Below are 22,509 nucleotides of genomic sequence, written 5' to 3'. Positions count from 1 at the left end.
TTGGAGAAAAATAGGTACAATTTCGAAATAAATTTAAAGCTGATATTTGAAAAGTCAATAATGCAGTACTGGAACGACTTATTTAAAATATTATTACCTTGGTACCAAGGGCACTGCAGCTATGGCTGTTACGTACTACCCATGCAGAATAATTACACACTGACAAAGCATTTTTTCAACTGCCGCACATAGGTGCTCAGTGCCCGTAATCTTGCATATGGTGGCCACAAATATAACCTTGCAATGACGTTGGTCACTAATTCAAACTAATAAAGTTAGTAGCTCAGGATGAATTTCATTGAACACAAATAGCTTTTATTTCAGAAAAGTTTGGAGACCCCCTGCTGTAGATCATTCCAAACTATAGCTGCCGTTTGCTGAGTTATGAGTTCCACAGTGTTTCTGCTAGGCTTTGTAACTGAACAAATAAAGGGCAATTCGGGCCCAGTCTCAAGATTTCAGAGGAGCTTTCTACTAAAGTGTTTGTGTAATGTATCAGGTCTTTCAGGAAACCACTGACCCTCCATTTTTCTACTCTCCACAGAATGCAGGTGCAGATATCTGAACAGTGGGCAACATAGCTTAAAGAATTAGTGGAATCTGACATACAGTCATCTATTTTTGTCTACAAAAGTGATCTGCTTTAAAGATAATAAAACCCATTGGTCTCTCAAATTGGCTAATTAATAATGGTAGCTAACACAGGAGCTAGAAATGAGACTGCATAAATAGTTTCCTGCTCTAGATGTGGATGCACAAAAGTTAGCTGAGAAAATGTATAATCTTCATAAATGTGTAACAAAATATAAGATACAAGTGTGAAAATTACTGTATCTTTAGGACAAAGGCGCAGAATCAGATATACAAGAGACTGATCTGAAACTAAATATTTCCTACTAGACGATATACGTCTACATAAAGAGTACTTATGATGGAGAACCGTAAAGCTCTCAGTAGGCATTCAACTAAAGGAACATGGAGGTCCTCTTTATACATATTATATTGCATAAGGGCCAGCCCATATTCTATTTTCAATTTGGTCAGCACACAGTATAGTAAAACGTTCCATTTTGTAGAGCAATATATGGGTCAATAGCTAAATAAGGGCAAAACAAAAAGTGCTGAATAGAAATGCCAGAGTTAGCATTACCCACTAGTAATTAAACTGGGCAGGATTCAATTCCATTGTGTTTTTACTCATCCGGGTCTTTACCAAATCGACCCAGCCAGTTTTGGCACCTGTCCAAAAGGAGCAGGAAAAACTGCAAGGCCAGCTGCTTTCTGCACAAGAACACAAGCCATTGTCTGATGAATGTCAGCCATGTTGGGCCACGCTAATGAGGTTTCACTTGAGCACAGTGTCTAGCAACATCTAGCTGCCAGGTCTCCATCAGGACACATCTGTGCCTAAATGACACTCCCCAAGGAGAAGTTTAAGTTGTGTTGTTCCTTGTGAGGGGACCCAAGACAAACACAAAGCGTTGGTCAACTTTTGTACCATAAAACAACTAGAAAACAATACACTGGAATATTACTCCAGAATATCCTCAAGTGGCTAAGAATCAGATATGTCAAGTTTGTGCAGTCCATAAGAACAGATTGTAAAAAGACAAATATTAAGCCTTGTGGTGTTACAAAGGGTGCAAATCATAACAGGCAATCTATAACTTCCCAACTCACAGCTGTGAAAGTCAGTCTCTCACTGAAGACTGGAAGGTGGAAAAGCGATTCTGGATTAGACTCTAACACAGGGGAACCCAAATGGTCCAGACTCACTTAGAAACCAGAACCGTACACGGTGTGCAAACACGAATCCAAAAGGAAAACTGAACGAGCCCCGTGAGTTGAGCTGACAGTCCTCGCAGAGCAGAATTTTCAATGAAACGGAAAGGTCTGCAGTCTCATGTCCTCATACAAAGTCCTTCAAAATAGTCTCATTACTTTCATGTCGATGGACCAAGAGGCATGACAAAGCCGTTCCAAGAAGGGCAGTCGATTATAAGGCAATTTCCAAAAAGCTAGAATTTTCCAAAATTAAACTTGAGGATTCTATTTGTGAATGCCATGAACTCTGAAACGTGGTTTAATTCAAAGAAATTAAAACATTAAGAGGAATAGTAGAGAAGGGAATTGAATCCAGAGGCTTAGATTAGAAGAAGCAAAACTAACATCTCACCAGAAGCAAGTGAAAAGCAAGAGGCCCTGTCAATTTCTAGCAGTCACTATGCATTGTATTAACACAGAAGATGCCCACAGAAGCACAAGTAAATGAGTCGAGACAGACATCGGAATGTGAAAGCTGACAAGCATCAAGATGTGCATACCTTTCTTCCATCCTTCAGTTTTATTGTGAGTTTGCCATCCTGGAAAATGACTGACTTCACAACAGCTTCAGGCATCACATTGACTCCCTCTGAAAAAGTAAAAATATAAAACTTGCAACACATACATGCAACAATGACTAGCAAACCACACCAATATAAGCTGCCGATTCTCACAAGTTGATACAATTCATAATTTGAGTTTTCTGAAAGATGAGTGGTGTGATCAACCCATGCCTGAGCATGTGAGGACAGTAAGAAAATTGAAGACAGGGCATATTGTTTTAAATATGCCCCTGTATAGGCAGCGTAAAGACGGGGCATTGCAGAGGTCACAGCCAAGCAAAGAGTCCCTGCGCAGGACTGAACCAGAAATAAGTGCACACAGCTGTAAAACAACCCAAATTAGAATAAAACAAAGACCACCCACCAGGGAAAGGTCCTACCTGCAGAAAATAATCACACTGCTAAATAAATGGCAACAATTCACCTCCCCACAAGGCTAAGCCTTTGCAGAGTTTGAGATCAAACGCATCAGGGAGCATCTGAGGTTCTTCCCTTTGCCACAACTTTATGGATGGCCTACCAAGCAGCACAAGAAGCCACTCCCAAACTTCAAAGCGAACCTTCCCGTTTATCAAGTCACTAAGAGCCTTACCGCTAGTGCGGTGGTAAGCTTATCCATTGCAACACTAAGGCCAGTCTTGATGTTACGTGGCAACAGAACTCTGGACAATTAACAAATAATCTGGCTCCTATTCAGTAAACTAGTTTCTTTGAGGAACAACTGGCTCACCCTTGGCTGCTGGCTCAAGCATTAAGGCTCCTCTCAGAGAAATGTGTGTAGAACTTGAGACAACTGATCAAAGCATAAAGTTTGTTAAGAAAACTAAAATCATAAAAGGTCCAAACCAAGTTAATTAAAAAGAGAAAAATGTAATAAGTAAAATGACACAAAACTGGATAGATTCAGATGAAGGGACCAAAAAGCACAACAAACCAAGTTGTAAAACGATATATTAAATGTTTGCTTTGAAATAATTAAAGCGTTTAAAGCTGTATGTGACTCTTAAAACAAACTGCCCACAAGTAGTAAGAGTGTAACATGCTCTGAAAAAGAGGACAAATATTCAGGGCTGGCTCCTCAGACACCAGACCATGATTTCCAGGTACAGGAGTTCTTCCATAAATCTGTTTCAGGTCCACAGCAAAATGCACTGTTCCAATTGGCTCTCTGGATTTCCCTGCAGCAGCATTAGACTTCCTGTGTCTATAGGATCGTGTGAACTCCCCCCGGCACAAGGACGAAAATCCACTCAGTTGCAACATGTGTACTTCTTTTTCTCCCAGGCCCTCAGTTCATCTGTGTCCAGGACCTTCTATACTGCACAACTTCAGGAATTAAAAGTTCCCTGGACACAGTCTCCACTCGATAATGCAAACGCATTCATGTGTTATTCTGTACTAGAAAACTGTCTCCATGAGAGTGGGTTTTAGGATGAACAGTTTGTTACAGGCGTCAACGACTGAGCAAATCAGACTTGAGCTTTTGCATTTTCTCTAATATCTCTAGCAGTGCTGCTTGGTTTCAATTTTATAAAAGGCTTTACTATACCAGGTATCCCAATGTTTTGAGCTAAAAAAATCCCAAGTTGTTGGAGTTCCAATCCATTGCAGTGCCCCTCTCATGTTTCCCAAACAGCATTTTTTACCGAACAAGAATGAAAGTTTCCACCTATCCAGATCTCAAAGGAAACCCTCCACGAGGCGTTTCCCCAAATGTCTGAAGATGGACCACCCACACAAAGAGATAAAGTTCAGACTTCCTGTAGGAACCCGGGGTCACCAGGCCCTATAGGCGGTAGCGTGGCGCGAGCCGGTCGGGCAACCAGAGGGCTATGTGTTAAGCAACCATACACCACTCGCTTCTCATGGACTAGGAACACACACAATAAGGGACGCCACACCGTTCAATTATGCAATTACTTCAAGTTTATCCAAGTTTAGTTGGTCAGATGCAGTTCAGGAAATAACAGGGTAATACATGAATTATAATACCATCATGACATTACATTCGACACTCTGGGTGATACTTATGCAGTGCCTAACCTTGTTCTAGCGCTGTGCGCGCTTACGTAAAGTCTTTCCCTGAACGGGCCGTCTAACTAAGCATGATACTTGAACGGGGACACATTGGGCTCACTAACATGGCGCCTGTGGAACTGAGTGCTCCTCGTAATCAATGGCCCCTAATCCTGTGAAGTAAAGCATATGAAACAAAGCGCTACGCGCAACCATTTGTAGGTAATTACAGTCGAGCAGAGCATATAATACAATACGTTACTCGTGATCCTGGTGTAGAATTTCCTTCGTGCAGAACATAAAACACAATGCGCTACGCGCATCCCTTAGCATGTAATTACTGCCGAGTAGAGCATATAACACAAGGCGCTACTCGCATTTCCTGGCAAAACAATTACTATCGAGTAGAGCATGGAACACAGTGCGCTACTCGCATCTCCTGGCAAACAACTTCGTTCGAGTAGAGCATGTAACACAAGGCGCTACTCGCATTTCCTTTTAAGGTAATCACTATCGAGTAGAGCATATAACACAAGGCACTACTCGCGATCGCGGGCATGTGAATACTTTCGAGCGGAACAGGTCATACAGTGCGCTACTCGCATCCCTTGTCACTCCAGCGGGGGAAGCAGGGTCGGTGGCGGGAAGCGCCACACGAGGGTAATGTTAGTCAGTTCCTTTAGGCGGCTTCCAGCGGGGAGACTGACAGGACTTGCGGAGCGGGTCCCTATGCTCCGGGGCAGTTCACTAAGCACCGCTCTCAGTCTTACAGAAGGGGGGACACGGACAGGATCCCTCGGCGGGGTCTCTCCGTCGCGCAGGCAGGGGAGGGGATTCCCACGGAGGGGACGACCCGGGCCAAGTGCGGTGCGGTTTCCGGACCAGCAGGGGGCGCACCAGGGGGGATCTCGGCCGCCGGGCTTACCTCCGTCTCGGCGTCAGCAGGCGTCCGTCCTCACGACGTTGGGGGAACTCGGCCCCGACCTTGCGCACCTCCTCACTCTGCTGCGACGGCAGCGACGGGGCCCCGGGCTTCTCCTGGGCCTCGCGACACAGCAGGGCACTCCTCCAGGCCGCAGCGGTGAGCGCGCTGGCTTCGTCGTCGCAGGGGGGGGGGCTCAAATTAAGGATGGGGTAAAGTGCTCAGCGGAGCACGCTGCCGGGGGTCCCAGACCAGGGTAGGAAGCGCGGGGGTCACAGCGCTAGTACCTGGTCGATCCCCGGTGTCTTGGCAATCGGCTTAGTATTTTGTTCACTAGAGTAGCTTGGACACGCAGTCTCAGCTCTGGCATTCAAGGCTTACAGCTCGCTCTTGTCATGCAGTTTCAGTTCTTGAAGTTAGATTTCAGTTCTCAGTTGACAGATGAAGTCTTGTGGCGCAGATGTATCTGGCGCCCTTAAGGGGTTCTGTTACAGGGGTAGGGATGGAGAGGGCGACTAGATCCTTCCTAGTCAGGTTGGCAGAGAGTCTCTGGGTCCTCCTACTACTGGGCAAGATCAGTGGGATTCACAGGGCACCTCACTCACTTAAGAGGCAGTAACTAAATCCTGTCACTCTCAGAGGCATAAGTCCCTGGCTAGGCCCTACCGCCTACACTCCTGGTGGATTCTTCCAGCTCTGCTTCACCCCAATGGCCAACTCACCACACAAGTTTCCCTCCCACTCTTAAGTAGCCCTAGGTCAGGTGACTTCTAGCCAAGGCGGCAAAAGTAAAACCCCACCTCCCTTCTAGAAGGTTCCAGCATCTTCCAGGAGCTTCCCCACTCTAACTATGGGACAAAAAGGCGGGCTGGTGTCGCAACATTGTTGTGGGTCCCAGCCAGCTCCTGGCAGCTAGGGTGCTACTATCAAAAACGACCACCCTGCAGTAGCAGGGGTCTGTGGCAGCCATCTTGGGTGAAGTAAGCACCTGCACCTTAACACTACAAAAACGAAAAAAACCAGGGAAAAAGGGCCAAGTCCAACACTTCCTTTAACAAGGAAATGTGTCCTCTATCTGTGGGTAAACTTCCCTCCCTTTCCTAAAGGCTGTTCTTTGGACATGCCTTAAAAAACAGGTATTTCGCCACTCTTGCCTCAGGTGAAACAAGTTTGCTTTCAATGTTCAGGCATCGAAAATAAAATATAAAATAATTAGACAAGTAGTTCTACAATTTTGGGGGGGGGGGGGGGGGGGGCAGAGAGAACCTCCATGCTGTAGAGATCGACTGCAGAGTGCTCACTCTCCGGCTACCTCAGGGTTTATCCCCAGATCTGGTCACCTAAGCCTCGATCCTGATCGCTGGGGCGACCTGCTATGGCCTAAAAACGAGGGCAAGGAGTCTGGTGAGTGCCGGGGGATCCACCGCTGCTCTTTGCGCCCACCGATAAGCCAAAGTCGGAGACTATAAGACGGCAGCCAGGATGTGACTGCGACCGTGGTGTTGGTGAGTGCGCAGTGGTCTGGTGGAGGACATGGTTCAACCACAGGTCTGATGAACTGGCTTTGGCACATGCGGGGGCCACATCCCTTCCCACCCCAAACCACACACCACTTCTTGCGGCTCAAATCCGGAGAGGAAACGCCCTCCCTCCTTTGTTGTAAGTGTTGATGGCGATCAGACATGTGCTGCGGCCCGTTGGGTTTCTACGCTGCAGGTACTGTGCATGAGCTGGCTCCCTGGAAGGATGCCTACACCACACTGCGAACTGTGAGGAGTTGATCAGACAATGGTGAGGCCCTATTGCAGTGATATACTTGGAAGCACAGATGCGGTGTGAAATCGGAGCAATGGGGCCAACCCTGCAACACTGCTCATCTTAAGAGTCTCCACCTCTATCAGGAAGCACTGCTTTAAACACCAAAGGACAGGGCTTGGAATATCAGGGATTAGGATAACAGGCCCTGCAATAATAGGCCAATTTCTCTGGCGAGTACCAAGTAAAGTACTTATTTATCGAAGAGGTGACTTCAACATTGAAAGGACAAGGGTCAGGTGGTGGTTCTTGTTCCCCCGCCACTGAGCCCCTTAACATGCGGAGAATCGCTAAAAGACTGCATGGAAAAGGATGGTTTGACCGATCATCCTCAAAGGAACCTTTTACATTCGGGCTGCAAAGTTGGGGGCTCTGTGCACATTTCTGTCTCGACACTGTGCCCTGCTTGTCCCACCTACCCCACGCTTGCAGGTCAGTCATCACCTTTCCACTTTCTTCGCTCTACCTTCTGACCATTAGGGCAGATGCAAGGTGGATGCAAAAGCCCAAGGAGGACCCATCTTGTGTACCCCCTACCTCGAAGGATACTGGTTCGGACCACGCATCTCCAGATAAAATAAAAGGAATCCTGGCTGCCACTGATCACACCAGAGGCGCTCTGGAAAATAAAATTGACTCGGTGGTGGTTCGGAGTTTGAGGGATGATGACAAGAAAATGGCTTTTCAGATGCACAAGGTGGAAGCCACCGTATTGGAGTCATTGGAAGCACAGTAAAAGAGCAAGATGGCAGGGTGTGGTGCAATAACATAAGAATTGTTCAATTGCTAGAGAATATTGAAGAATATCAAAGGGCAGTCTAGGATCGCCTTTCTAGAAGACTGCCTACAGGAGGTGGCATCCCCGGAAGGTTGGTCTAGTTCTATGCCCTCAAGACAGTGCACACGTTGCTAGCTCGCCCCCCCCCCCCCAGATCTGGCACACTACGGCAGCCAGTGGTAGTACACCTCATTCACTTCTGAGACCAAATTGTTTTTGTTGGAACAGACACAAGCTGCTGTTCCCTTTATAGTGGAGAAAGCACAGGTTTTGATTCCCCCAGACTTCACAAAGTCAGTGCAGAAGGTTAAAGCATCTTTCATAGCAGTGAAAAAGGGACTGCAAGCACTGGAGATACCTTATGCTCTACTGTTTCCGGCTACACAGAGGGTTCAGCTTGATGACAAAACATAGGTTTTTCGCAGACCTAACCGAGGCCTGGGACTGTATTAATACCTAGGATAGCCAGTGCCACTTTGGAGAGCTGAACCCCAGCTATACCCCATGGGTGCAAACTGACTCAGTCGAAGTGGCCTTGGAGCGCCCAGCTCACAGGGCGACAGGCCTGAGCTGGCAGGGATGAGGACCTAGCAGCGGCCGCAATGGAGGGACACACTGATGGACATAGAGGATGCAGGGGGATCTCCATAGAGGACTCTGGTTCTGGCATGTAGAGCATCCTAGGAACGGGCTCAAGTGTTTTTCTGCCTAGAGCTATGCCTAGAACTGCTGATGACATGATCTAGGTTTCCCATCGAGTTAAAATGGGGTTGGGGCACATACCAGGGTTCTTCACGTTTACATAGCCCAGGAAGTTCATCATTCTTTGAGATACTAATAGACCCCAGTGGGATGTTCTGGGATGCGAGAGTTTGATTTGCTCGTCCGAGACTTTATTCACCCCTTCTTTCAACCTTGAGTGACCAGTCCGCCTTGCTAAAGGTGTGATTACGTTACGGTTAAGCACAGTTTGGACGGAGCGCCAAAGCACGTGTGTCCCAGGTGGGTTCAGTTTAGGTGTGTTACGACTGTTCAACTACTTTGTTGAGGTGTACACTTTCTCCGTAAACGGACTGTCTGGTTGAGGGTCATGGGCTGTGATATGCAGGGTCCACAACACTGGTTTGTTTCTTATTCACTATAACTAATACTACTTTAACTACTTCGTTTTACAGTAAAAGACACTACAAATGTACATTGAAAGGTGCAGGGCCCAGGTCGCCTAACCCCACCTTACTAAAAGAGGGCCTAGATCTGCAAAAACACCGGTGTGGATAGATACATGTTACTAAGTATTCCTCGTTTGCTAGGGGAATATTAACCCACCCCCCCTGATACCCCATATAACCACAGTATTATATATTCACTGATTTCAACTGCATAGCCAATGTCATCCTGGATAGATTGCACCCCCCCTCTACACTCTTTTCCAATTCATAAGATTACTCAGTACTCTTGTAGATGGTCCAAAGAGTGGGGTTTAAAGACTCCTAGAGGGCTCTTAATCCCGAAGGAAGCTATGATTACTTTTATTCGGGTATGTATAATTTGTCTGACTAGGTTCATTTTTATGCACTGCAACTATGCATGAAAGGATGCTACAGGCTGAATAGCATGCAAAAACTCAGTCCAACTATAATCTGTAGACCCCTCATCCTGACCCAGATGCTCAATATTGCAGCTATAGATGATCCGTTTTGTCAAATCCACCTTGGGGGGGATACGATTTGCAACTACTTTAGAGAGAATAAGGGAATGTAACCAATTGCAGGCAGAGAGAAAACAAGGGAAACTCATCTACAAGTTGGATTGCATAGAACTGGCATTCCGGCACTTCTGAACCACCTGCGGTTATTTATTTATTTATTTATAAAGTTTTATATAGCGCGAACAAGATCCCAAGGGATATCAGAGCGCTTTACAATCAAACTCGATCTGGAGGCTAATAAAGTAACAACCACAAGATGAAAACACAAATGAATCGTAAAGTGCATAAAAGTTCACATATAAGTTATGTTAAACAGAAGACAGTGTACACAGTATGTCAAAAAAAAAAAAAAGTATAGTAGTAGATGTAGAAACAAAGGAAGTAAGAACAATGTCAACGGGCCAGGGGGTTAGCCCAATTACTGAAGGAGTTTATTCATCCGGAATCTTTTGACTTCCAGTTTGAACTCCGTTGTTCTGGTGATTCTGCGTATTTCTGGAGGAAGAGAGTTCCAAATCTTTGGAGCCGCGCCGGAGAAGGCTCTGTTAGAGGTTCTCTTTTTGTTCAGGATAGGTGGTTTCAAGAGTAAGGTAGTAGCACTTCTAGAGGTTTTTACACCACAAGATAGTTCAAGTTTTTCGCCAGATACCTGGGCGTCTTGAAGTGGATAGCTTTGTCTGTCATCGTGGCAATTTTTAGCTGGATTCGTGCTTCACAGGGGAGCCAATTTAGAGTTTAGTACTGGCGATATGCGCTCATTTCGTTTGGTGCCTGTAACCAGTCTAGCAGCAGCGTTCAATGAGGCCCTTAGCGGAGCCAGGGTGTATTTGGGCAGGCCACAGAGGGTTACACTGCCATAATCTAGCCTCGGTAGGACAAGCGCTTGAACCAACTGCTTGAAATCCTTAAGTGGAAGGAAAGGTTTGATGTTTCTGAGTGTCCTTATCAAGTGGTTTGCTCCTTTACAAGTGTTGCTGATATGATTTTTCATATTCAGGTTCTTGTCCATGGTGACTCCTAGCAATTTGGCTGAGTTTACGATGAGTGGAGTGCAATTGAAAGCAGTGAGGTGGCTCAGCCAGAGGTCGAGATTAGGGGTGTGATTCTGAGGGGAGACGAGCAAGAATTCCGTTTTTTGAGGTGTTGAGCAGAAGATGGTTCTCAGTTAACCAGTTTTGAGTATACGTTAGGATGGAGTTGAGTGATATGAGGTTTTCCGGGGATGAGATTTTCAAGTAGAGTTGCGTGTCGTCGCCATACATGTGGAAGTGAATATCCATGGAGTTGAGTGCGTTAGCTAATGGTTCCAAGAAAAGGTTGAAGAGGATAGGAGATAAGGCAGATCCTTGGGGGACCCCCATGAGAACAGGTTAGAAAGGGAAAAACGGTTCTAAACGGTGAAATGGCGCAAAATATATGACCAGTGTACCTATATTGTTAAAGCACACAATGAGAGTGATAAGACTAGGAGAATGCTAGCATGGCTGGCTAACCTGAAAAAAGGAGTTCGCAAATAATACTACAGCTGCATACTATAAATGGTCAAATGTTTTACACACCAGCTGAAATTAATACAGCTTCTCTGGCTTCTTATACACAACTCTATGCGCAGGGAAAGACTGTTGATACTCGGGCCCTCCACAATTATATTATAGCTGCTGGAACGAGTAGATTACCTCACAACATGGTGACTTCTCTTGGCAGAAAGATAGTAGTCCAAGAAGTGAGGGGCACCATTAAGGTTTACCTATAGAATTCTATCTTGACCAAATGGTATAATGCAGCCAGGGCTTCAGGTTGTCTCCCACCAACGATGAGAGAGGCTTTGTATGTCCCTCTGTTGAAGGGGAGAAAGGACGGAGACCAGGTGACATCTTACAGACCCTTATCTATATTAAATGCAGATTATATGATGCTACGTAAAGTTCTGGTACACAGACTGCTACTTTACCTCTGTGGCCTAATCCATGTCGATCAACTAGGATTTGTACCAATGCATAGCACAGTGCCTATTGATCGATAATTGGTGCAAGGTTTGCATGCCCCCAGAGCAACTCAAGACTTTTGTCTATGAGATAGGACTTCCTTTACGTCACAATGGCAAGCATGGGACAAGGCAGGGGGTTCCTTAGCTGGACGTAGCTACTTTATACTACCCAAACAGCCTGTATAAAGACCAGTAGAGTTATCTCGGATGGCTGTTAAATTGGAAGGGGCAGATGGCAGGTAACGAATAGTTTCTTACCTGTCGGTGTAGTTTTGCAGCTTGAAGATCTTTCTGGATTCACTATGCTGTGCATTATTCCGCGATCTTGTGGTTGGGTCCGGATTCGTAGTCCCACCTTTGGGGCGCCATCTTCGGGTTCTTTTTTCCTTTCCTCTTTTTTTTTTTTTTTTTTTTTTTTTAACCCTAGGCGATTGATTAATCCTTCTTGTTCCTTTATCTGTATGTTTGTATTTCTTTGATCTTTTCCATTTTACCCCCTCTTCCTCCAGCCTCATCTTCCTGGCGGAGGTGGGTGGGTTCGCTAGTGAATCCAGAAAGATCTTCAAGCTGCAAAACTACACCGACAGGTAAGAAACTATTCGTTTTGCAGCGTGAATCTTTCTGGATTCACTATGCTGTGCATCGATTTTGTAGCGGTTTTCCTAGTTCTGTGGCGGCTGGGTGGTAGATGAGCGTTGGTCGTTGAAAATGTGCTGAAGCACCTTCTGTCCAACCTGTGCTTCCTTGTTCATCTGAATGTCCACGCAGTAGTGTTTCGTGAACGTGTGCACAGATGCCCAAGTTGCCGCGAGGCATATGTCCTGGATGGGCGTGTTCGCCAGGAAGGCCACGGTGGCCCCTTTCTTCCTTGTGGAGTGAGCCTGCGGCCCCTCCGCTAGCTCCTGTCCAGCCTGTTTGTGGCAGAATTGAATAGTGAGGGCAATCCACCTTGCGATGGTGCCCTTAGTCACTGGTCTACCCATGAAGCTAGTAGCAAAGGACACAAACAGCTGTTTCGACTTCCTGAGTTCCTTGGTTCTCTCAATGTAGTGCATCACCGCTCTTCTGGCATCGAGGGTGTGCAGTGCCTTTTCTGCGTTTGTAGTCGGGTTTTGGAAGAAACTTGGTATCTGGATAGCCTGATTTATGTGGAACGCCGACACTACCTTGGGCATGAAGTGTGGGTCCGATCTCAGGACTATTCTATCTTTGTGAATCTGAATGTAGGGTTCCTGCAGCGTTAGTGCTTGAAGCTCGCTCACCCTGCGTAGTGAGGTTATGGCCACCAGAAAGGCTGTTTTCATAGTCAACATCTGCAGTGTGGCCTTGTGAATGGGTTCAAACGGTGCCTTCATGAGCTCCGTCAGGACCACATTCAGATTCCATGCCGGCGGCGGCAACCTTTTCGGGGGGGCCATCCTTTTGGCTCCTTCCATGAATCTCCTCACCACCTGCGAGCTGAAGAAACTTCCACCTTTTTCACCTCTGGTGTAGGCCACGATGGCCGCTAGGTGTACCCTTAGTGAGCTCGAGCAGAGGTTACTCTTTAGAAGGTGTGTGAGGTACCTCAGTACTGTTGAGTCTCTTGTCATTCTGTTTTGCAGGCCCTTTTTCCGGCACCACACAGTGAACCTCTTCCATTTTGCGCTGTAGCATTTTCGTGTAGTTGGTTTCCTCGCCTCCCGTAGCACTCGCATCGTGCTCGGCGGCAATCTTAGGTGCGCGAACTCTATGTCTTCAGGAGCCATGCCGCCAGGTTGAGGGTCTCTGGCTCTGGGTGCAGGACCTCTCCGTTTTGCATTGAGAGCAGGTCCTTCCTCCTCTCGAACCTGTATGGGTCGCCTTGTGCCATTTCTTGAATTTGTGAGAACCATGTCTGCCTCGCCCACTGCGGAGCCACCAGGATCAGGGTCATGTTGCTGGTTCTGCACTTGTCGAGCACTCTGTGCAACAGGGGTATCGGTGGAAAGGCGTAGGCAAATGTCCTCGACCAGCTTATCCATAGGGCATTTCCCTTGGATTGCTGATCTGGTTGCCTGGACGCGAAGCTTTGGCATTTTGCATTGTGGCGTGTTGCAAAGAGGTCTATTGTGGGAGTCCCCCATCTCCGGAACAGTTTCTCCGTTTCCTGGCCATTGAGCTCCCACTCGTGTGATGCTGAGGTCTGCCTGCTTAGCCAGTCTGCCTCCACATTGTCCTTCCCCGGTAGGTGAATTGCCAGTAGATCTATCCTGAGAGGTATGGCCCATCTCCAAATCTCCTGAGCTAGGGATGAGAGTGGGAACGACTGTGTCCCCCCTTGTTTGTTGATGTAGAACATCGCCGTGGTGTTGTCTGTTTGGACCAACACCCTCTTGTTGAACAGGTGCCTCTGGAATGCCTTCAGGGCTAGCAGGATTGTTTTCAACTCGAGGTAGTTGATATGGCGGACCGCATCTGCTGGGGCCCATAGACCCCTCACTCTGAGGTTGTCCATGTGCGCTCCCCATCCCTTCTGCGATGCGTCCGTGGTAATGGTCACTGTTGGGATTGGTGGTGTCAGGCTTCTCCCTGCGGTTATGTTGCCTCTGTTCCACCAAGTTATCTCCTCCTGCACTGCGTGCGTCACAACCACTAGATCCTCCCAGCTTCCGTTTGCTTGTGACCATTGTTGTTGTAGCCATTCCTGGAATGGTCTCATGTGCAGGCGTACATTCGGCACCAGCTGGATACAGGACGCCATCATCCCCATCATCTTGCTCACAGCCCTCACTGTCAGAGCTCGCCCCTTCTGGTAGAGCTTCGCCTCCTTTAGTAGAGCCTCTGTCCTCCTCTCGCTGGGCACTACTGTACTGTTGCGGGAGTTGATCTTTGCCCCCAGGAAAATCTTCACCTGCTCTGGTTCCATCGATGATTTTCCCCAGTGGATCGAGAATCCCAGTTTTGTGAGGGTGTCTGTTACGCGTTTTGCGTGCCTCTCGCACTTTCCGCGTGAGTTTGCCTTGACCAGCCAGTCGTCCAAGTAGGGGTAGACATGTATTCCCTGCCTTCGTAGGTGCGCCGCTACCGCCGACAGGCATTTTGTAAAGACCCTTGGCGCTGATTTTAATCCGAAGGCCAGGGTCGTGAACTGGTAGTGTTCTTGTTCGATGTTGAATCTTAGAAGGCCCTTGTGCCTTCTGTTTATTGGGATGTGAAGATAGGCATCCTTGAGGTCCACGGTGACCATGAAGTCCCCTTCTCTTATCTGTGGCAGAACCTCCTGCAGTGAAGTCATTTTGAACCTTTGCGTTCTGATGAACTTGTTTAGGTAACGGAGGTCTAGTATGGGTCTGAGGTCTCCGTCTACCTTCGGAACCACGAAGTAGTTTGAGTAGACCCCTTTGTTGCGTTCTCTGAACGGCACTGTCTCTATGGCTCCCTTTTGCAGGAGTTTCCGCGTTTCTTCTCTGAGTATTGCCAGTTCTTGGGCCGATCTCAGTCTTCCCCTTGGTTTCCTGTTTGGAGGTCTTTTCTCCAAATCTACGCAGTACCCGTACTGCACAACGTTCCGTATCCACTTGTCTGTGGTTATACGCCGCCACTCCTGAAGGTAGAACCTCAGTCTTCCGCCTACTGGTGTCGTATGCTCGTAGGCTCTTGAATTTTCTCTTCCCCCTGATGACACTTTTTTGCGCCTCACCCTTGGGGTCCTGACGAGGGTAGGCGTCCTCTTGCGTGCTGAGTCACTTTGTCGAGGGCTGTTCGCCCCCTCTCCTCCTTTGGCCACGTCCGTTCCCTCTCCCGCGAAAGGACTGGCCCCGAGGTTGATATTGCCAGTTTTGCTTCTGTTGACCTTGTCCGTGACCTTCACCCTGCTGACTTTGTTGGAACACCTGGTGCGACGTCCCCTGCTGGCTTCCTCCCCTACCGTAGGGTCTTCGAGGGATTTCCTCGCCTCATTCCCCTCAGCTGTAGGGCCCCCATGGACCTCGCCGTCTCGTTTTCTTTTTTCAGCTGGGTGAGCTTGTCGTCCACTGTTGCTCCGAACAGTGTCTCTCCATTGAAGGGGGTGCCAAGGATGTTGTTCTGTACTTCCGGTTTGAATCCCGAGATTCTTAGCCATGCATGCCTCCTCTCTGTGACCCCTATGGCCATGAGTCTTGCTGAAGTCTCTGCCCCATCCAACGCCGTCTTTATGCAGGAGTTGGCGATGTTTTTGCCTTCATCTATCAGGTGAGAGGCTCTCTGCCGGAATTCTTCGGGGAGGTGCTTTACTAACTCCCCCATCTCATCCCAGTGCTGGTACTGGTGTCTATTGAGGAGTGCATTTGAATTCGCCATGCGCCAGTGCATTGCGGCGTTCCTCTCGACCTTTCTTCCTGTGAGGTCAATCCTCCTGCTCTCCTTATCCGGGGGTGGGCCCGAAGTTGCTGGTACGTTGGCCCTTCTCCTGGCCGTGGAGGCTATGATGGAGTCCGCGGTCACGCTACCCTTGATGTAAGGGGGGTCCAGGGAGGAGTGCTTATATTTCTTCTCTGTCCTGGGCGTGATCGACCGGCAGGTTGCAGGTTCCTTGAAGGCTTCTCTCCCCTGATTCATCACGCTTTGTAGCATGGGGAGGAACTGGCTCCTTGTCTGGATGGGGAGCAGTGTCTCGACGAGAAAATCGGCTTTCGGTTTCTCCTCGTCGAGTTTGACGCCGAAGGCCATTGCTGCGCTCCTGACCACCATATTGTAGACCCCGATGTCGTCGGGTGGCGAAGGCCTCGAAGGGTACGTGTCCACGGGCTCCTCCGGGTTTTCGGTGTCGAGATCGTGCCATTCGACGTCGTTGCTGGTAGATCCCGCCGATTCGTAGAACGACCGTTGGTCTTCTTCCTCGGCTTCTCCCTCATAATAGGGCTCTTCTTCCTCTTCGAGTTCCCTTGTCAGCCCTTCGGCGGCGAACTCGTCTTCGACCTCCTCGACGTCCGCTGATGGAACCGTTGGAATCTTGAATTCCTTCATTCTGGCGTCGAACTCCTTCTTTCTTTGAAGGATGTTCTCCATTTCGGCCTCGAGCCGCCTCTTCTTCTTCTCCATCTCGGAGATGCTTTCGGCGTCGACCGCGGGTCTTTTCGATGAACCTTGCGTCGACGTCGAACGTTCTTTCTGCGTCGATCGGCCCGTTTCATGGGATGCTTTCGACGACCCTTGCCTTTCGGCGTCTTTCGGCACCGGGGAGTCCTTATCTAAGGATCCGCTCGGCCTCTTGTCCGTGGTTCCCCCTTTGGACGTCGAAGTTTTCGGCGCCGGGGCTCCCTTCGTGGACTTTGAATCAGATTTTCTCGCGTCACCCTCGTGTTGTCGAGGTACTTTTTGTTTTGCGCTCGACGATTCTCTTACCTCGTCTTCTTTTTTCTTGTCGGTCTCTACGACCGTGAAGTTTTCGGCTGTCTCGGCGACGTTGTCCTCGTCGTCTGAGGAGAGGCCCAGAGCGTAGAGCGTCGGGGGCTTCCCCTTGCCGTCCATGCTGGCGTTGGCCCTTCTCTGCCGCTCTCTCACCCTGAGTGTCTTCGGCGCGAAGGCTGAGCAGGCGTTGCAGTCGATACTCTGGTGATCGACCGGTAGGCAGAGGTTGCAGACCGGATGCTGGTCTCTCTGCGCGAACTTGTGGTGGCAGTTTGGGCAGAACTTGAATGGAGTCTTGTCCATTGCGCTCAGGGTCTCTGAGCGTGCATTCTCCAAGGCCGTCGAAGAAAAAGGGCGCTGGTCCTCCTTTCTTCGCGCTCCTGATGAAATCTTTTCCTTTCCTGATATCTTCTAGTGTTTCTATCGACGAAACTCGCTTTTCTTCCTTCTTCCTTCGAGTGTAATTCTGGAGCTTCCCGATGACGATCCAGACCCAACGGCGGAAAAAAGAATCTGAAGATGGCGCCCCAAAGGTGTCGGGAGGTGCACCAAATGGTGTACGTCGACGCCCACCTGGGCTACAAAAAAAAAAAAAAAAAAAAAAACAAAGAAAAGACTACGAATCCGGACCCAACCACAAGATCACGGAATAATGCACAGCATAGTGAATCCAGAAAGATTCACGCTGCAAAACCCTCTCTCGTTGGTACTATTCGCTATGGCCACAGAACTGTATGCTTTGCAAGGGCGAGTATTATTGAGGGCTACAAGGTCGACGGCTCCCCCTATACGTTTCCATTTACATGGACGACATGGTATACGGGGTGAAAGCTTAGACATGAAGGGTGCCTTCAGGGTCTTAGAGGACTTGGGCATACGTGTGAAGTGAGACAAATCCAATGGATTCATGTAGCGCTCCATGGTCATGCAGCCGAAACCCCCTGCAAAAAAGTATAACCTGCTCTGGGAGCCAGTTACTTTTAGATATCTGGCAGTACGCATCTATTGCACTAAAGCTGACTACATCAAAGTGGTGCTAACCTCCCTGGAATAATATATGTGTATTTCTGGGTAACATTTCCGCTATCTGTGATGGGCACAAGTTCGTTATTCAAGTGTTTAGTCATTTAAAACTGAAATACATTTATTAAATATTTTGGAAAAAAACAATTATTTTACAGCACTTCGAATATAAAAATATCAACCTGGGTAGTTGTGCCAGATAGCTCTTTTTTTTATTTCCAACAAAAAATTAGAAAAATAACAGATTTTTTAATTAATTTAGACACCAAGATCTACGAAATTAGGTAAATTGAGTTAGGGATTTTCAGAAACAGAAAATACAGCTGTCAGATTTGAGGCCCGAGCATCAAATTAAGGTAGTGTTATCCTGTGGGAGGAACATACACTGCATAGGGGTACTTGCAATCAAGTTACAGGATTGTTCTTTTGAACTTAAGGTAAGTAGGGGCCAAGGGCCTTGGAATCGCCAACAGTTTTGGTTTACCTGCCCTGGTGGGTCCAGGTGCTGGTCGCAAGGGTAGCCTCGAACACTACAGCTGGAGTCTATGGAGAAACCTGAAACCCATGGGGAGGCTCGGTCCTTAAGGGTCTCTAGGGCAAGGGTTCACCATCGGTTGGCGGAGACTCGCGCTTGGAGGGGGATCGGGTGCAGAGGTGTTTTGTCCACAGGTCGGTTGCGTTGAAGGCTCTCTTTTTAGGTCAAACTGGAGATGGGGACAAAAAAAAGACAACCGGGCTATTCTCGACAATGGCCTCTCTGATGCTGACATCCCACAGTGAGTTGGTCTTGCCGGTGTTAGTGTCTGGGCTGGGCAATTAACAAGCCTTGGCTGCTGCAAGGGCTTCGATACTCTTAGTTTTGGTGCAGGGCAGCTCCTGCAGGTCCTGGCATTTCCGAACTTGGTGGGGAGACTGATCTGACCACCTGGAGCACTGTGACCTCTTCCTGGGTGACTGCTGCTTCAGTGGAACAGGTGCTCAGCAGATCGGTGTACCGGAAGTTGCGGTTGTTGTGCAGGAAAGTGGCTCCTCCACTTCAAGGGAGATGCTGGCTGGTTGAAGAATTGCTGGCAGTCCTCCGAGGCTTTTGGAGGTTATACAGATGCAGGACAAGTTGAGTCTTTATAATTGTCAGGACAGGAGCAGTCAGGGTTTGCACCAAGTCCTCAGCCAGTCGACTGTTCTCTCATTCTTATGGGCTACTTACTCTTGGGTTCATTATACCCCCTATCTGACCACTTTGTGTGGGGAGTGGGCATAACCCTGTCCCAAAGTTCCTAATTCCACCAAAATCAAGATGGTGGAACCGTTCATTCGTGGAGGACATCAGGCAGCTCACCTTAGGGGTGTGACTAGCATGGTGATGCATCACACTTACTTGCATAGCTAATTTCATGCCTGTCCTGGTGCGAAATGAGCCGCAGGGCAGAGGGTGGCATCTCCCAGGTCTGGGGGAAGCTGGGGTTGCCAATCAAAGGTGGTAGGGGCTTTGAAGCCCCTGGCTCCAATATGCTAAATCACTAGCCATTCTGCTGGAAAAGGTGTGAACACCTTCCTCTGGAGTAGGCATCTTTTCTGTCCTCAGAGAGCGTGGGCTCTCATCTGCAGGGGGTCAGAAACTTGTCTGTGGTGGCAGACTGGTCGATACCAGTCAGCCAGCACACTAGGTAGGGGTAGGTTTTTCAGGGGGAACTTCTAAGGTGCCCTGTGTGTGCACGTCATAATAAATATTGAACTAGCAACAGTACAGGTTTATTAAGATGAGATGTTTGATACCAAACACCACACGTTTCAGTAAAGCCATCGTGTAGCTGGGGAACTCGTAATGATCAATGTCCACTACATATACTTAAGATGGCTTCCCTATTCACTTGTAATAGACTACACAGCACAAGTGCCTATCTGATCATGAAGATATGCCCTCACACGTAATATAATGCACCCTGCCTTAGGGCTACAAGGCTTGCTGTTGGGGCGAGTTGCATATATTACATGCAATGACTTTTGCATTGCACAGTGAGTGTGCCATGTCGTATTTTCACTCATGGTTTGCACCATAAAACAAAGTTTGCAATGGCAGGCTGCATGCATATTGTATGGGGTCCCTTAGGGAGGCATAATACATGCTGCAGCCCTTAGGGACCCTCTTTGGTACCCATGCTCTCGGTATCAGGAGTTCAACTTACTAGGGACTAACAGGGGTGCCAAAGTGGGTGCCAATTGTGTCACAATTAGACCATTTTACCGTGCTTTAGGGAAAGAGCACTGGGGCCTGGTTAGCAGGGACATAGTGTACATCAGTCAAAAACATCAGTACCATTGGCAAAAAGTGGGGGTGACCATGATAAACGGGAACTTTCCTACACAACCTGACTGGGCTTTGTTTACAGTGGGCCGCAGACATGGGCCTAGAGCTCATAGATGGCAACTGGAAAAATGTCCTGCAATATAGCCCTTGCACATCCCAGGACACCCGGTTTAAAATAATGCAGTACTAATATCTTAACAGGGTATACTTCACCACTATATGGATCAATATTATGTTGCCTGGGGCCTATGCGACCTGCCGAAGATGCCAAGTAGAGGAGGCTGATTTCTACCACATGGTGCTGGATTGCCCAATTCTTGCGCATATCGTTTTGCATTGTTAGATTGTGGTGACCTTTGACTATGCGTTTTAACTGACTCCATTTTGAATGAACATCATTTTGTGCTCTCATTTTGTGCCTTCTTGCAGCTTCAGAGTATGATGTTTTAATTTCTTTTCAGCACTTAGCAAAAACAGCCTTGCTTAGAACAGAACATGTGGGATGTGCATTTGAAAGCGTGAGAGAGGCATGTACTTCTCGGTCTCAGAGTCAAAACACGGAGGTTCGGCCGGCTTCGGTCTTGACCATGGAACAGACCATTATGGTCAGCCTTGGTTTTGCAATAGATGAAGGGAGAGGGAATTTCTAGAAGTCTCTCTCCGTGTTAGTAAAATGTATTAAAGGGGGGAAATCATGGCGCGGATACAGGAGCTTGCTGTGGAACAGATGGGTTGCCGAAGGGAACTTCAACGGTCCTTATTGAGACTTCTGCCTGACTGTCAAGGGCTCCTCCAGTTTTGCTGGCTAGAATGTTGACAGACCATTCGGTGAGGTATTTGTTTTACTTATTTCGTGTGCATAAGCTATAAGTGTTAATGCTTTGTGATGTTTTCATGTTGTGGTCTTTATTATTGATGCTTTAATTTGACAGTGTTTAGTTCCTGGATTTAACAGTGCTTGTTTCTTGCATTGGATGTCCATTATTATTATTTGCTTACGTTTTGCTTCTTTGCATTTGTCTTGTGAATGTTCCATTATTATCTGATTGTGTTTTATCTCGTGTGTGTGTGTGTGTGTGTGTGTGTGTGTGTGTGTGTGTGTGTGTTCGCGTGTGCGTATATATATATATATATATATAGATATATATAAAAAAAATACCCTTTCAGGCATAGAGTGACGAATAAATTATGCAAAAAAGAAGCAGAGAACTCTGGGAAGTTCTCAAGTTTAGGTGGAAAGCAGCTTCTGCATAGAGCAGACTCAACACCAGAGATCTGCTCACCTCAAATGTCTGCTTTTCTACCAAAGTCTTTAAGCATAGGACTAGCACAGTGCCATCCACGCCGAGATAGAAAAGGACAAAGTCTTTTGCCATTACTACAGCAAAGTCTTTAAGCATAGGACTAGCACAGTGCTACCCTTGCCGAGCTGTAAAATGACAAAAGCCATCCACCACTCCAGGCACAATATTACAGCTTTGAATTGGTAAAATACCAACCAAGCCAACCTGAAATGAGTAAAAACTGACCCTGACAGTGCTTCGCTCTAATTAGAGCTCTTCAGAGAGGTATAGCTTTGTCCAGACACAAGGGAGCACCCAGTATAAGTCAAAAAAATACCCTTTCAGACAGAGTGACGAATACATTCTGCAAAAAAGAAGCAGAGAACTCTGGGTAGTTCTCAAGTTTAGGTGGAAAGCAGCTCCTATATAGAGCACTCAACACCAGCGACACTCTAGATCTGCTAACCTCAAATGTCTGCTTTTCTACCAAAGTTTTTAAGCATAGGATTAGCACAGTGCCATCCACGCAGAGATAGAAAAGGACAAAGTCTTTTGCCATTTCTACAGCAAAGTCTTTAAGCATAGGACTTGCACAGTGCTGCCCTTGCAGAGCTGTAAAATGACAAAAGCCATCCACCACTCCAGGCACAATATTACAGCTTTGAATTAGTAAAATACCAACAAAGCCAACCTGAAATGAGTAAAAGACTTTGCTGTAGAAATGGCAAAAGACTAACAACATCACATACTTAAGTTTGCAAATCTTCACCAGTTATGTAATGAGTATGGTTCAATACTTCAGCTAAATGACCCTTCACAAAGCCAGACCTACCAATGTTCAAAGGACTGACATCGCAAATGCCAGAACTGAGGTCTAAACCAGGTTTAAGGTGCTAGTTATATATAGGAAACCATTTCTTACATGCCCAT

General features: G+C 47.4%; 1 protein-coding gene and 1 long non-coding RNA gene across 3 annotated transcripts in view; one reads left to right on the top strand and one right to left on the bottom strand.

Moving 5' to 3' along the window:
• AIFM1 (apoptosis inducing factor mitochondria associated 1) overlaps positions 1-22,509 on the bottom strand; it is a 218,338-nt gene that overhangs the window by 76,649 nt on the left and 119,180 nt on the right. For both annotated transcript variants that reach the window (XM_085607644.1, XM_085607643.1), the window contains exon 13: positions 2,325-2,413. In XM_085607644.1, the coding sequence (XP_085463770.1) occupies positions 2,325-2,413 (89 nt within the window). The remainder of the gene's footprint in view (positions 1-2,324; positions 2,414-22,509) is intronic.
• The window catches only part of LOC146825647 (uncharacterized), an 82,486-nt gene that overhangs the window by 3,118 nt on the left and 56,859 nt on the right, over positions 1-22,509 (top strand). The gene's annotated exons all lie outside the window — the stretch shown is intronic.

Source organism: Triturus cristatus, chromosome 5_2 (genome assembly GCF_964204655.1).
Source record: "Triturus cristatus chromosome 5_2, aTriCri1.1, whole genome shotgun sequence".
In the NCBI taxonomy this organism is placed as follows: Eukaryota; Metazoa; Chordata; class Amphibia; order Caudata; family Salamandridae; genus Triturus; species Triturus cristatus.
The sequence above is the reverse complement of the archived record's forward strand: the minus strand, read 5'-3'. Positions and strand labels throughout refer to the sequence as shown.